The 16,367-nt window shown below is 40.7% G+C and overlaps 1 protein-coding gene across 1 annotated transcript in view; it reads left to right on the top strand.

Annotated features, from left to right (window-relative positions):
- Positions 1–3,475: 3,475 nt before the first annotated feature.
- Positions 3,476–16,367, top strand: part of LOC309566747 (trinucleotide repeat-containing gene 6C protein-like) — a 456,012-nt gene continuing 443,120 nt past the window's right edge. Inside the window, exon 1 of the mRNA XM_082272022.1 lies at positions 3,476–3,511. Coding sequence (XP_082128148.1) covers positions 3,491–3,511 — 21 coding nt within the window. The 5' untranslated portion in view covers positions 3,476–3,490. The remainder of the gene's footprint in view (positions 3,512–16,367) is intronic.

Below are 16,367 nucleotides of genomic sequence, written 5' to 3' on the forward strand. Positions count from 1 at the left end.
AATGCTGACCCCCCAAAATAAAATCACGCCTGCCAAAAGGCCCCCACATCCATTATTTAATATCATGAGAGGGTGAGATAGAGAGAGGGGGGTGAGAGAGAGGTGGGAGTGAGAGAAAGAGGGGAGGGGGGGTGAGAGAGAGAAAGGGGAGTGAGAGAGAGGGGGAGTGAGAGAAAGGTGGGCTGAGGGGGGTGTGTGGGAGAGGGGGTGAGAGAGAGAGGAGGGAGTGAGAGAGAGGAGGGAGTGAGAGAGGGGGGAGTGAGAGGGGGGTTGAGAGAGAGGGGGTGAGAGAGGGAAATGGGGTGAAAGGGGAGGGAGAGAGAGAGAGAGAAAGGGTGAGTGTAAGAGAGAAGGAGTGAGTGAGAGAGAGGGGGTGAGGTGGCTGAGAGATGGGTGGGCCGAGAGATGGCGGAGTGAGAGAGGAGTGGAGTATGAGAGGTGGAGTGTGAGAGAGGGTGGGGAGAGAGAGAGGGGGGCTGAGAGAGAGGGGGGCTGAGAGACAGGGGGGCTAAGAGATGGGGGCTGAGAGATGAGAGAGGGAGAGCGAGGGGGGAGTGGAGTATGAGAGAGAGGGAGTGAGAGAGGGGGGGCTGAGAGACAGAGGTGGGCTGGTAGACAGATGGGGGCTGAGAGACGGGGGAGTGAGAGAGAGAGTGATACAGTGTAAGAGAGAGGGGGGTGAGAGAGACCATATAGCCCTGTCCCTATATGCAGTCCCTCTTCTGCCCCCACCCCCCATGCAGGCTCTGTGTGTGGATAAGTATGTGTAGAATGCCCAGTACCTTATGGCAAGCAGCAGGTAGCGCTTATTCTCCTCCTTGTCCTGGAGGTGCACTCATTGCTCTCCTCCTTGTAGTGGCTTATTGGCAGCCTCTGCCTTCCACCCTTCCTCTTCCTCCGGCTCCCAGTCAGCCTGTCCTCCGTTCTCTGTTGATCTTGGAGCAGAGAGGAGGCTGAACGAATCTAGGTTGTGGAAGTGCCCGGTCCTGCTTGCCTTTTTGGTGGTCAGGGAAGGGGTGGATCTCTTCTCCCCCCTTTGGGCTTTCACAGGTCTAACTACCCTCCTTGCTGAGCACCTTCGCAGAATCCCTGTGAACTCTGCATGAAAACAAATGGCTCAAGGGGCAGTGTGTTAGGCACTCTGCCGCCCCTCTTAAAATGTCGACTGGGTCCAATGCACCCAGGGGGACCCATGGTAGGGCCAGTCCTGAATAGCAACCAGTGCAGATTCATCCATCCATGCTTATTAACAGGGATGGAGGAATCTATTAGATTTCTCTTGTTCAACCAGTAGCAAACCATTTGAGGACAATAGACTTAATGTGGCCACTCTAGCAGTAACTCAGTTTGATTTAAGCTGGTCAAATCTGTATTAAACCAGTCTGGGTGGACTTCTGTTCCATTCAGAGCTGTTTACCTCCCAATGCAAGTCTAAGTGAATGCTAAAGCTGGTCAAATGCAGGTCAACTTCAACTGCACCTCAGAAGTGTCTCAAAAGAATGCCAAAAGCAAATGGCATTTGTCTATTGAAAGCCTGTTCCTTCACTGACATCAATTTGTTTAGCTGCTGTGGAATAAGTCTTATACATAAAGTGGATAACAAAGTTTTAATAGAGCATTTGAATTTTCAGTGCAAAAAGTTACATTATGAAAAAATATATATATGTATAACACAAATCTGCCCTCTACTGGTGATACAATAAGATCGGCAGTATGTAGGACCTTTCAGTGATCCGGTTTGGGCGGAAGTGCTCGGAGGTACCGAGCGGCCTAATTTGCATACGAAGGCGGGCCATTGTATCCATGGCAAATTCGTCAGCAAACACCCCTATATAGCCGGACGCCGCGCCGTAAGGTTCACGCCCTTTGAAAAAGTCGGAAATGACGAAACGCGTCAGTGCATGAACCTTACGGCGACCGGAAGTGCACGGGGGACACGAGCGGCGGCTTTGGAGATCCGTGACACCAGCGTGGAGAGGGTGAGCAGGATCGACATTGCCTACCACGGCACCCGTAACACTGTGACCTACTAGCTTATTGAAGGCTTATTGCTATTTTGCGTTTTGTGAGTGCATTTGTATGGGGGTTGTTTTTAACATTAAAATCTGATGGGTGAAACAATATCACGCTAGTGCGGTTCCTTCTTTTCCTTTATGTATACCATTTGAGCAAGTGCCGGGAGGAGAAGGGAGACACGTGACCATCAGAGATTGAGGTCCAGTAAGCAGTCGCTCCTGAGTGAGATTCATTACACAGTAGCCTGTTTGCCTGTCCTATGCAAATAGGGAGGCCATAGCTTCTGGTGAGTTACCATCCCCCTCATTGTCACATCGGTGGAGGTGTAGAGCTGTGGTGACCCTAACACTTGGTGGTGATTCCTACTTGGTGGATTGGACTATTACTGGAGAATTTAACCCCTTGTTTGGAATGTTCATTAGATTTGTATTGATGGACGTTTAAGGACTTTAATAGGATTTTATTTGTTTTATGTTGTGTGACTCACATCATTTCCCCTCAATTTTACCTGCGCTACTTATACCATTTTATCTGTTCCAAGGGACGATTGATTTGAGTATATTTTTACAAAAAGTTACATTATGTTGTTCCTATTCCTATTTCAGTTAAAGGTAACAGCTAGGGATGACTGAAAGTGACTGTTTTTGTTTTGCTGAAATCTTGGCAAACTGCAGGACATTTCAGCAAAATCTTTTGTTGAAATACATTGGTGATGAAGGCAAAAGTAAGGTGGCGTTTTGGTATTATTAAAGGGTGTAATAGGCAATAAACTACTCAGAAAGGGGTTTTTCTCCTTATTTTTGTCTGTTAATATTTACATTTTTAAACCAGAAGAAAAAAAAGATGGTAAAAAAAGTCACATAAAAAAGGTAACGCTACAGTACACATTTGTTTCATTTTTTTTTATATCCTGTTTCTTCTTTCTGTGAGAGAAAAGAAAATGACAAAATACAGAAATATGTAAGAAAACACAAAACAACATGGGAAGGTTTTTAAGATTTTTTTTTCCTATGCAGAAAATATTTTGAACAGTTAAAGCTCAACTAGCCCACATTTCACTGAAGTTGAAATTAGTAATTTCATGAATAAATTATTTTCGGCAAGATCATGCCACTCATCTCTAGTACCCGCAGGTCTGTACAGGGACAAAACTTCTCAGTTCCTATAAAGCAGTGTTTACTTCTGCTCCTCTTACCCTTTTGACATCAACATGATTTAGAATGACTGGGAACAGATACATACTTTTCTACTACATTATGAAAATAAAATGCCCTCTGCACTTACTGCTGACACCTAATGCTTTCTTTTTATTCTCTGCCTAGGATGCCTTTTGTATGTTTGCCTTTGAAGTACCTCAGCTCCTGTTAGCTGAGTCTACATGATGCCATGTCCTCTCCACTCATAGAAGATGCAGATGATCCTATGAGAAACTAGTGCTCCAAGATACGTACCCACTTCTTGATTTGCATATGTAATGCAGCCATACTTAATGACTGTGAGTATTCATGTTATTTATCCTTTGCTTTAAAGCTCTATGGGGAAAAAGACAAAGTGATGGGGAGGGAAAGTGGTTAATGCACCTATGGACATCTGTGGTCAGTCAAAACATGTCAGCATGATCTGACCACCAAAATATATTTCTTACATTAGATCTTTTCATAAATATTGCCTTAGTGTCCAAGTCTGTGGCTATAGAGGAGGGAGGAGGAGAACTAGATAAAAGCTCCATGGTCCCTTATCTTGGAAAGCACTACTGATTGGTGGAAGAAAAATGGGCACAGCCATTCATCATACACTTTGAAATAGGTCTTGCATGAATGTCTAGAGAACACAGCTGGTACCCAAATTTGTTGGGATCATCAATCCATATCCTATACAGCCAAAATTTGGTGTTGAGAATTGTTTTTTTATGTGTACTTGTGGTGTGCACAGTTTACAGATATGATAGGTCTTGCTATATAATAAATAATAAAATAAATATATACACTGCTCAAAAAAACAGGAACACTTTGAAAACACATCAGATCTCAATGGGGAAAAATATCATGCTGTATATCTATACTGATGTGGACTGGGTAATGTCTTAGGAACGAAATGATGCCACATCGTTTAATGGAAATAAAAATGATAAACCTACAGAGGTCTGAATTCAAAGACAACCCAAAAATCTAAGCGAAAAAATGATGCAGCAGGCTAGTCCATTTTGCTGAAATTTCATTGCAGCAACTCAAAATGGTACTCAGTACCATTTGTATGTCCCCATGTGCTTGTATGCATGCCTGTCAAAATCGGGGCATGCTCCTAATGAGACGATAGATGGTGCCCTTGGGTATTTCCTCCCAGATCTGGACCAGGGCATCACTGAGCTCCTGAACAGACTGAGGTGCAACCTGGCGGCGTCGGATGGACCGAAAAATAATGTCCCAGAGGTGTTCTATTGGATTTAGGTCAGGTGACTGTGGGGGCCATTCAATGGTATCAATTCCTTCATCCTTCAGGAACTAGCTGCATACTCTCGCCACATGAGGCCGGGCATTGTTTGTCATGCATCAGGAGGAACCCAGGATCCACTGCACCTGCGTACGATCTGACAGTGGGTCCAAGGAATTGATCCCAATATCTAATGGCAGTCACGGTGCAATTGTCTAGCCTGTAGAGGTCTGTGTGTCCCTCCATGTATATGCCTCCCCAGACCATCACTGACCCACCACAAAACGGGTCATGCTGAACGATGTTACAGGAAACATAACATTCTGAGAAGCATAAATTAACGTTCCACCAGTCAACTGCTGCACCATCACCCCAAAAATATGACAAAAAACAGGGTATGTAGGCAAAGAAAGGGGGCTATGTCGGTGCTAGTCCTACCGCCTTGAGAGACAAAAAATTCCAACAAGATAAATATAAAGAAAACCTTTTATTGAAAATACATATTGTAAAATTCTGTACAACAAAGGTACAGTTATACAAACACCGACATATATATAAGAACAATCAACATATGTGGACCTCTTAGTAACACCTTACCCACACCCAGCCCCACATAAGTACACATGGTGTTGTCCTAGAGTGGTGCAAGGTAGGGGTATCCGATGCATTTCGCCTATTAGGCTTCTTCAGGGAAGGGTAGGTGTAGAGGAATCACAGTATTCACAGTGTTGTTTATAAAATCAAAGATGGTCCCACATATATAGAGGCAAATCAACCGTCTAAAGGCGTATGAAGACTAAATTGTCCATGCAGAGGATCAGATTGCATTCAGCTTTCCACCAAATCAGGGTAAGTGCATCTAGGGTCGCCCAGACATTCAGGAGATTATCTATCCCTCATAGTCCAGAAGAAGGCATGGAAAGGGACAAGGGCAGTTTGACCACATAAGCCATCCACTATCACCAGAGCCCCTCATATACTGCAAATATAAAGGGTTCGCGCTTAGGATAAATGGGTGTTAATGCTCCAAAATCAATAAAAATAATTATAAAATAATTAAATAATTAAATCAATATAAGCTGCTGCAGGTAAAAAAGGTGATACCTCTCAAACAATAAAACAACTATGTACCTGCGCTGCTTATGTCTAAACACCTCAAAATATATGTGATTCTATAAAGTGCTAGTGCAAAATTATACTGAGTGCAGCCTTAAAAAATCTATATATATATTACACAAGTACACACAATAAATATCAGTTATAAATTCCATATATGAAAATACCGCATAAAAAACTTGTGCAAAAAACTTATAAATACAAATATGTATTATATACTATATAGTCCATGATAATGTTAAAGTGAAAAAAGTCTCTGTGCTTTATTTAAGTGCTTCGTGCTCCAATAATATTAAAAAGTGCTCGTGCTCAATCCAGGTGAAGTGGCGCTCCCCTCTCAGCTCCCCACTCACCAGAAGTTGGATGTAAAAACGCCTTATCAGTAGATAAAATGGAGTAGATCCCTCACTGGATCGCCAACAGGAGCAAGGTAACGCACCACAAGCCTCTCACTCTATCTCCAGGTTATGTTCTCACGATTCATAAAAAGAAAGGGCCATCATCGTGCAGTATATAAGACTTGTTTATTCACACGCAAAACAAATAACACTTACACTGTACAGGAAAAAATATCGCCTTGTGCAAACCCGCGGGACGCCAAACAAATGGCCGTGCGTTCCACCCGCGTAACCGGAAGCCGGAAGCCGGAAGTGGTTGCAGCCGGAAGTGATGTATTACGTATTCGGACGGCTTGACGCGTTTCGCTCCGCCAATCAGAGCGTTATCAAAAGCAAAGGCGTCACGAATACGTAGTACTATATATAACGGTATCAATAATGCAACATTGTAAACACCTGAGGCGGACCGGAAGTCAATCGCCGCCATCTTAGGACTCCCTTTACAATGGGCTGCCTATCAATCTCCATTATGGTGCACCCGGAAGTACTATAATGCCCCAAAAATGTATGAATATATGCAGCATGTGAAGTAAAATGCCACATACCATCATCATGTTACTATAATCATAAACCAATATATTGTTATAATAATAAACTAATTTGGATCTATAGCGACCCCTCAGTAATATGATATTTAACCGATCGAATTCCGGTATGCCTTGATGGTTGCCCTGTCTATGTGTATACACAAAAAAGACCTAACACATTATATACATATACATTAGTATGCTGAAAACCATATACTCTATAATTTCTCACCATATTACAGCATACTATAATCTATAAATACAATATAAATTTCATATTAAAAAGCACAGTAGATAATAAAATATTTTTATAAAATAAACAGATGATTATGAAAATAAATATAGAAATTAAAAATCATTTATAAAACAATTTATATCTAAATCTACATTTAAACCTGTCGGCACCATACTCTTAAGCTGCTGTATCCACCAAGTTTCATTTTGGGATACAGCCCTCTTCATGTGTGTACCCCTCCAATGGGGGCTGATTCTGTCTATTCCACAAAATGTAAGCTTGGATGGATCCTTATTGTGGAATAGCCTAAAATGGTTAGATAAATTATGTTTACGGAACCCCTTTTTTATATTGCTAACGTGTTCTCTGAGGCGTACTCTTAGTTCTCTTGTAGTGCGGCCTACATACTGTAGGCCACATTCGCACTGTAGTAAGTATGTCACGTGTGTATTGTAGCATGAGATAAATTGCTTTATCTCATATTTCTTTTTAGTAGTCCACGAAACAAAGTTATTTATACTCCTACGTTTGTCCTTACAGCACGTTGTACAAGCCACGCATCGCCCACATTTAAAAAACCCTGTTTTATCTAAAAAAGTTCCCAATTTCTTAGGAGGGTTGGGGATGCTCTTCACAATCTTATCTTTTAGGACTGGTGGTCTTCTGTAGATAAATTTAGGTCTACTAGGTAACATTTGTTTAAAAACCGGATCTCTTAACAAAATGTCCCAGTGCTTTCTTATACTCCTCTCAACCTGTTTATATTGCTGGTTAAACTCTGTACAAAACGCAATGTCAAACTTTCTGTTGTTATCTTTATTTCTAGGTTTATCACTCAATAATACTTTTCTTTCCAGACCTCCCACTTGTTTTTTTACTTTATCTAAATTACCTCTCTTATATCCCTTTTCTTCAAACCTTTTCATTAAAATTTCTGCTTGTTCATTGAAGTCACTATCTCTATCGCAATTTCTTTTAATCCTCAGCAGTTGGCCTTTCGGTACTGCTGAGATCCATTTTGGGTGATGTCCGCTATTAGTGGGGATATAACTATTACGATCTGTACTCTTAAAATATGTTTTAGTAAAAAGATTGTCACCATTTTTAAAAATTGTAAGGTCCAAATAATTTACTTCTTGTGTGTTAAAACTTTCCGTAAAACTAATCCCATACTTATTGTTATTTATTACAGACATAAAATCCATAAAAGAATTCTTAGACCCCTCCCATATGATAAAAATGTCGTCGATGTATCTAACATACATCTTGAGAGGGTTGTGGGGACGTTTAAAGATTGTTTCCGACTGCCATTTGCTCATAAATAAGTTAGCTACCGTGGGGGCATACTTGGCCCCCATGGCGACACCCTTTGTTTGGTTAAAATATTGCCCTTCATGCCAAAAATAGTTGTTTTGCATAGCCATATTTAAAACCTCTAATATAAAATCAATCTGTTCACGTGGGATTTTATTTTCCGATTTAAGGGCCCACTCTACAGCTTTGCTAGCATCTTTTTGCTTAATGTTAGTATAAAGAGAATTGACGTCTATGCTAGCTAAAATGGTATTCTCTGACACTTTCATATTGGTTATACGGTTGATTAAATCTTTGCTGTCTTTCAAATAGGCTGGGCATTTTTGTGCTAGTGGTTGGAGATAGTAGTCTACATATTCTCCTAACCTGGAGTATAAAGAATGAGAAGGCTGCAGTGGGCTTGGTTGATATGTGGATGAGTCAACTTAACTATCCTTAGAATACACTGATGAGCCTTAGGATATAGGTATGAGAGAGATCTTCAACCCGTACAGTCTGCTCTCACAGCCTGTGACTATGGCAAATTCCAATTGAACTCCAGGGTGCTGGTCAGTGAGCACAGGGCCCACTAGAGGATGTCGGTCCCTCAGGCCACCCTCATGAAGTCTGTTTTGAGGATAGCCTGTTCCATAATCCTATAGAAAAGAAAGTAGGGGCATAGGATAGGGGTTCGAACTTTGGCTGGTAACCATAACAGGTGGCTAACTGGTCTCGTAGGCAAGAAAGAGGATTCCAGCTGCATCCAGATTGGATGGCGTTGTTTAGTGTGAAAAGTAATCAATAGGGACAGTTGAGTGGCCTGAGTATCTGAGCAGGTTTGGAGCTCCTGAGCCTCCCCTTACTCTAGGAGCATAAAGCGTCTTTCTACTCACCCTGGGACCCTTGTCTCCCTTTTTCATTGAAATTTCCTTAGATGAGACATATTTAAAGACACTGGGAGTCTACAAAAGAGATACAACAATCATGGCAAAACATTCATTTTGAGCGAGTGCAACCTGCCAAACCATAATGGGGGATTCTTAGCCCATCATTGTAAGTTAGCTAAGAGTATTCTATATAGTGGGTGGAGGGGGGTAATTCTGCTGGTATAAGGTTTGAAGTTTCTGGGTCAGGTAGATACCCAGATATGGGAAGGCCGTAGTTTGCCACTTTAAGGGGGAATTGTTTTGGAGAGCCTGGACTGTTCGCTGATCTAATGATAAATTCATAGCTAGTGATTTGTTATGGTTAACTCTTAGTCGGGATATGAAGGAGAAAAGTTTCAAGTCAGAGTATAGATTGGGTATGGAGTTAGCAGGGGAGGAGAGAAGTAACAATATGTCGTCTGCAAACAATGCGCATTTATGGACTAGACCCCCACAAGGTATACCTTGGATGTCCTAATTGTCTCAAATTCTGATAGCTAATGGCTCTAAGACCAGGATAAATAATATTGGGGACAGGGGACATCCTTGGCCCATGCCCCTACCTATAGACAGACGCAGAGAACTGTAACCCTTTATTTGTAGATTTGCTATGGGCTCGTGATAGAGCTTGCGTAGAAATGACAGGACGTAGGTGTCGAAACTACATTTTTTTGAAGGTCATAGAAGAGATAGTCCTAAGACAGGGAATCGAAAGCTTTGTGTGGATCCAAGGAGAGAAACATTAATTTTGTTGTCCTTGATTGTCCCAATCCGAGTAGTTGTATCTGTTTAAAATAATTGTTAACATACAGTTAAGTCCAACTCTAGCCCAAACATTTGATTTTTCTTTTGGATGGAGTGGTGAGGGAACTGAGTCTCTGTCAGGAAAGGCAATGATGAGAAATCTCTCCAATAGGAACACATACAAAAGTTAGGCAAGGAAAGTTATAACTTCTGGCAATGCAAATATTGATGTTATGCACACAAATAAGAAAAAAAAGACCTAAATAATATTCAACACCACTCAAATATAATATACATTCCTCATTTTGTATTACATAGATATCAAGAGAAGCACATGTCCCATTCCCAAGTAAAATAATTTAAAAAGAAACCCCATACTGACCAACAAACAAGGGATTGCAAATAAAACATATACAGTAATTAGCTACCAAAGGGATTCACCATGAACCCTAAGCTGGGCTGATGCAGGTCAGAATATACAGTATGATAAGGAATATACATCAGAAGGACAATAGAGCAAATATTAAAATAGTAAATAATATATACATTGATTATGGATACCCAAATAAAGCCCTACGTCTAAATATTGGCCTGAATAACATGAGCTGGTGCCTTCCCTGGGTAACTTTAAAGAAATAAGAGTTTGGCAGGATGGCTTGTGACTGGAAACTCTGGCCATATTGCGGCTCCAGCTGCTTTGTCACGAGAGGTTTTCTAAGCTATGAGGTTTTCCTATTGGTTTTGCTATCCAACAGTAATGTAATGATATGAAAAAATGTATCACTTGCACTCCACTCTTGGCTAAAATTACTGCATACAACAATGTCTCCACTTGGGAACGAACCTTCCTTGACGTGTTTCACCACTCCTGGCTTTCTCACGAGGATATTGGAATTGGGGGGGGGGGGGGGACTTCCCCTATCTTTGTGAGCAAGCCATGAGTGATGAAAAGTGTCAAGGAAGGTTGGTTCCCAGGTGGAGACATTGCTGTATTCAGTGATTTTGTCGACAACTTATAAATACGGCAAGAGGAGCTAAAAGTGGACGGATACACTTTTTCACATTTCTGATGGGATATGGACAACAGTGGCCAGCACCCAAGTTGTCCGTGTACATGAGGGGCATTTCTTAAATAGAACTGTGGATTTGGTTATGTCTCAATAATGTTATGATGTTGGTGTAAGTGATCTGGTTACTGAGAGGCTTCTACATCCCATTGGATCTCCACAATTTCCTTCCAGACTTGTAATAAACAGCAAAAATAAGAAATAAGACACCACCCCACTGCTCAATAGTCCAGACACAGCTTTATTTTAGTATGGTTAGATGAACTAAGCTAGAGATGAACAAAGCTAAAAGAGTAGCCAACATGTTTCAGTGGTCCAAAGATACACCCTTCATCAGGGCATAAAATAGAAGATTTACTATAACTGGAGAATGCAACATTTGGTGCAGATCTGCATAGAAACTAATTTCTAATTGAACAAGCTGAAATTAGAAGCGGGTTGGCTACTATGCACAGCTGCACCAGATTTTGCAATCTCTAGTTTTAGTGAATCAACCCCAATGTATAGGATTGAACATTAACTGAAACTTTGATGGCATTTTCCCAAATGTGAGGATCTGTACATATCTTGTTAGCAGCTCCTGACAAAGAGGCTGGGGACACCATACATCTTTCTCTCCTACTGATGTCCTCATCACCCATTTCTTAACTTCATGTCACAGGCACAGGAAAAAAGGGACTCTAGAGAGTCACAGGCAAAAATAAAAATGTGACTGAGATTTAACTCTTCTTTATTGGAATTACTGTAGGAGTTAAGACACACTAAATACTTATAATTTAGATTTACTCCACTAACTGAACGTGCATGGAATTTGTTGTTTTCCTTGTGTGTGGGTTTCCTGTATGTGCCCTGGTTTTCTGCTATAATCCATTATCATACTGGTAGGATAATTAGCTTCCAGCCATACTACTGTACGTGTGTGCATATGGATTTTGCTAGTGACAATAGACTGTAAGATATCTCAAAGAGAGTCTAGGATTTTTGGATCTGTGGAAAAAGTGTCAACCCTATATAAATTAAGAAAGTAAGTGCAGGGTGAAAAGGTGGGCTTTTCTCTCCAGCATAATCCCTTGATATAGATTCTTAATCCTCTTTCTACTAGTTCTGTGCAGAAATGCTGAACTTTAGCTAAGAATAGCCTTTTGAATGAAAAATTCTTTTAGTGTACTATTTCTAGCAAGAGGCTTTTATCTGCCATTTATCTCTATAAATGTGTTCTTACATATGAGATTACAGCTAAGCAGCATATGGTAAAAGTGTGCCTTTAGCTTTGTTGTCCCTGACTGCCAGACAACTACTGCACTTAAATAAGATTGTTCTGTTCTGGCATTCATTTTGGTCAATTTTAATAATTTTTTTAAATTGAAATATGTATTCCTGATTTTATACTGTAAATAAACACTAAAATGTCACTAAAAGGTTAAAATGTTTTCATTTTGGATATAGTAAGGAAGGTTTATAGCCCCTGTCAGTTTTGTTTTGCAATCCGTGTCCCATTGGGATGATTTCCCTTCATTTCCTGTCCCATAGCCAAAATGGGAAGTGAGAGGAAATCCCCCCCCCCCCCCCAAAGTGAGGGAATCCCAACATGTCAACAGGGGTTGAAGGAAAGAAAATAGCTCAATTCCCCCATAAACACAGTCACCACCCACTGCGCTATTGTATCCTGACAGTGGGAGGTTTCCCCGCCATCATAATACAATGACCACTGCTGCCGCTAGTCAGAGGTACTGTAGTGCATGATGATGACAAGAAACAAGAAGAGAGATCAAAGTACAAGGAAGCAGTGGCGGCTGGTGCTCCATGGGCTGGGGGGGGGCGGCAGACGGACCACACCAGCTCCAGCCCCCACACCATACCCCCCCAGTCGCCAGCTCACTCACCCTGGACTGACATGTGGAGGGCAGGCAGGGGCAGCAGAGGTGGCTTCCCCCTCAGTCTCCTCCGTGGGTTGGGCTTCCCCTGCGTCTCCTCCCTTCTCCTCCTCCTTGACCAATAGCATGGCTTCTCCTTTCGGCCAATCGGGAAATGGGTCTCAGGACCCGTTCCTGATTGGTCAGGAGGAGAATCCGTGTGACAAAAGTGTATATTCATTCGCTATTGTCACACAACTGGCTGGGCTCAGGGCGCAGTGCTCTGCACCCTTTTTTGAAGCCTATTAGAGCCACGTGCTATAAAAAAAAATACCATTGGAATCCATGCGTCCGGTGCCCTGCATGTAGATTAGGGGGGGGTGGCGCCCCTGCGCCCCCAATGGACGGGCCGCCACTGCAAGGAAGGATGGGCATATTAGTGTGCTGTTGCTGCTTCTGTTGCTTCACTGTCAAATCAGGGGCAGAGGGGTGACCAAGCTGTACTGCTTAGCTGTAGAGACAAGTGAGGTCTCTAACCACACTCCACTGTCTGGCAGAACTGTGTAAATCTCAGAAATGAGTTAATGGAAAAATATAAATCCTTTTACACACAAAAAGTTTTGATATACAGTATGCATTTCAATTGTGTATTTAGCTGTTTGCTTGGAGTTCCTTTTTAACCGCTTGCCGAGCATATACTATATATATATATATACGGCAGCAAGGTGGCTCTCCTGTGCTGGCACACGTACCTATTACGTAATCCAGCACTCCCGGATCTGGGGCGCGCATGCACACTGCCGGTGAAAAGTTTCTGCTCTGATTGGACACATCGATGTCCGTCGGGACCCACCGACCATTCGGAAGACAAGCAGAATGCCAGTTTGCCTATGTAAACAAGGCAGATCGTCATTCTGTTCGTAGGGAAGGTAGTGATCCTGTGTTTCTGCAAAGCAGGAATACGGATCTCTGCCTTCCCAAAGTACTCCCCCACAGTAACCAAGCACATTTTAGGCACATATTTAACCCTTTGCTCGCATCTGATGTTAACCCCTTTCCAGCCAGTGTCATTAGTACACTGACAGTACATATTTTTAGCGCTGATCACTGTTTTGGTGTTTCTGTATTGATGTCAATGTTCCCAAAACGTTTTAAAAGTGCCCAATTTGTCCACTGCAATGTCGCAGTTCTGCAACAAGTCGCTGATCACTGCCATTACTACTTTAAAAAAAAAAAAATATATATATATATATATATATATATATATATATATATATATATATAAAATTCCATAGAAATATCCCATAGTACAAAGACACTATAACTTTTGCACAAACCAATCAATATATGCTTACTGGGGTTTTTTTTTTTTTTTTACCAAAAATATTTATCAGAATACATATTGGCCTAGATTTTTTGAAGAAATTAGATTTTTTTTACATTGTTTTTATTGGACATGTTTTATAGCAGAAAGTAAACAATATTGTTTTTTTTTCCCAAATTTTCGGTCTTTTTTTGTTTATAGCACAAACAATTAAAAACCGCAGAGTTGATAAAATACCACCAAAAGAAATCTCTATTTGTGGGGAAAAAAAGGACACCAATTTTATTTGGGTACAGTGTCACACGATCATGCAATTGTCAGAGTTACTGCAAATTAAATAAAATGATTAATTTCTCACAATCTTTGTAAAAACCATATAAAATAGAATTAATTATCAGACAAAATATCTGCGATTTGTGTAGCCAACAGTTATTCCTCTGCAGTTGGAGTGAGAGTCAAACTATGTAAAACCAGTTCGCTAATATAGTGCCAAACAAAGATGGTAACATTTAGAAAAACAAAAATAAAGTTAAGGGAAAATCTACGATGGTTGTTACATCTGGGGAATATAATCAAAATATAATGAAAATTCAATATTTAGCATACAAATAATCAACAAAATTAATAAAACATATTTACCCTTCACAATGGTCTTTACCAGAGTCCCCTAAGCCTTTCCCAAAATGGTGGCTGGTTAAGGAGGAGCTTGCATCTTGCGTCCCTAAAGTTTTAGAGTATGAGGCACGATGATGAGGGTGTGAAGTATGTATGAAGTACGATGATATTTGATAACCAATATTGCTGCCTTTTCATTGAAGTCTATTAGATGATGTCCTTGGAGGTAAACATTCCCCCAGTGTTGTCTCACCTGGGATAAGAAATTTATTTGGCTGTGTTTCCAAAGTATGATCATTCAAGGCTCTTCAAATACAATCTAGTTGATGATCATAGAATATAGGTATCCTTGTCTTTTTGTCCCCAGTTTCAGCAAACAGCCAGTTTACAACCCGTCAACATGGTGGTAAAAACACATGATGTTCTGTCTAAAGACTTCTGTGAATATCCTGAGTTTAAACTTGTTTTGGGGCTTTGTCTTTAACCTCCATATGCAATTGATGAAAATATGTCTATTTCTTCATAATAGTTCTGACAGAGTAGTTGGAGAGATCAATTTCTGTGATGTTTATGTGCTATGAATACTAAACCGAGGATAGTCATTTATATGTGTGGAGTAAAATGTTCCTCATCTAACCAGCCCAATACACATATGTTTGGGTCATTTGGTTAATTAGTAGAAAATACTGTACTAATGGTGTCAAAAATAAGTTACCAATTACTAAAAAGTATTTCCATAGCATATGCAGGAAATTGCCCATTCCAACCTCACAACACACATAGAGGAATAGCTCTTCTATGCCAACAACATTTTTTTTTTTTTTTGAGGAGTATGGTAGGTCCTATGTGTTATAAAAAGGAGTATGGTAGGTCCTATGTGTTATAAAAAGTATATTTTCTTGTTGTAGAAATTGATACTTGTAATATGTTGTTTAAGATGTCCGTTCAGTCAGTATCGGCTATGAATCCAACATTGTTTTGCCAATGTTCCCTATAGTTATGATTAATAACACTCAAGGATCTCTGTATTAGAAAAAATTTGATGAATCTATGGATCGCTAAGACTTTCCAGCCAGGTAGCGATAGCACAGGTTGAATAAGTAAAAAAATATTTGATCTTCAATACTGGGTTTCAATGACCGCTTACTGCCTTCTAAGCCAGAGATTGTGGGTTAGAGTCCCATCTAGGGTAACAACTGAAATAAATAGGAGCAGGTTTTGGATACCCCTACTTAAATTATAAATAAATTATAAATATATACTATCTTGTCAGTTCCTATAGTTAGCTAGTCCAACAAAGCTCTGGTAATATTAATGGTGATGATATAATAACAGTATTAGCTATAAAAATAACCAGAATGTTTAAAGAAGCAAAGGTCCTATTTTTTTACAAAGAAAGTAGAGCACTAACATAGAAATCTAAAATAATATTACAGAGCATATAGCAATAAAAGTGCAGAGCCCATCCTCAGTGTTCTGTATCTTAGGTGGACTAAGTGAGAAAGCGAGAACTATCATAGCTGGCCCTTGCATCTTATATCACTCGCAAGCAACACCCATATTGCCACCCTTTATAGTTCTGTGTCCAATGAGCAAAAAACAGTAAGCTATCAGACTTATGTTGCTATCCCGATATCCTCCAGTATAGGGCATTGATATACTGCAGGCAAATGCCTTGGCCCAGGTCAACATTCCAGTCTACATCTGGCTCCTTTGATCTTACTGCAGGCCAATAAATCATTCATTTTATTATTCAATTTATCAGGAGGTGAGGTTTTCTTATCTCCTTGCCCCACCACTAGGGGGTATGCGTGAATTCTCTT

Source organism: Pelophylax lessonae (genome assembly GCF_965119305.1).
Source record: "Pelophylax lessonae genome assembly, chromosome: 11".
Lineage (NCBI taxonomy): Eukaryota > Metazoa > Chordata > Amphibia > Anura > Ranidae > Pelophylax > Pelophylax lessonae.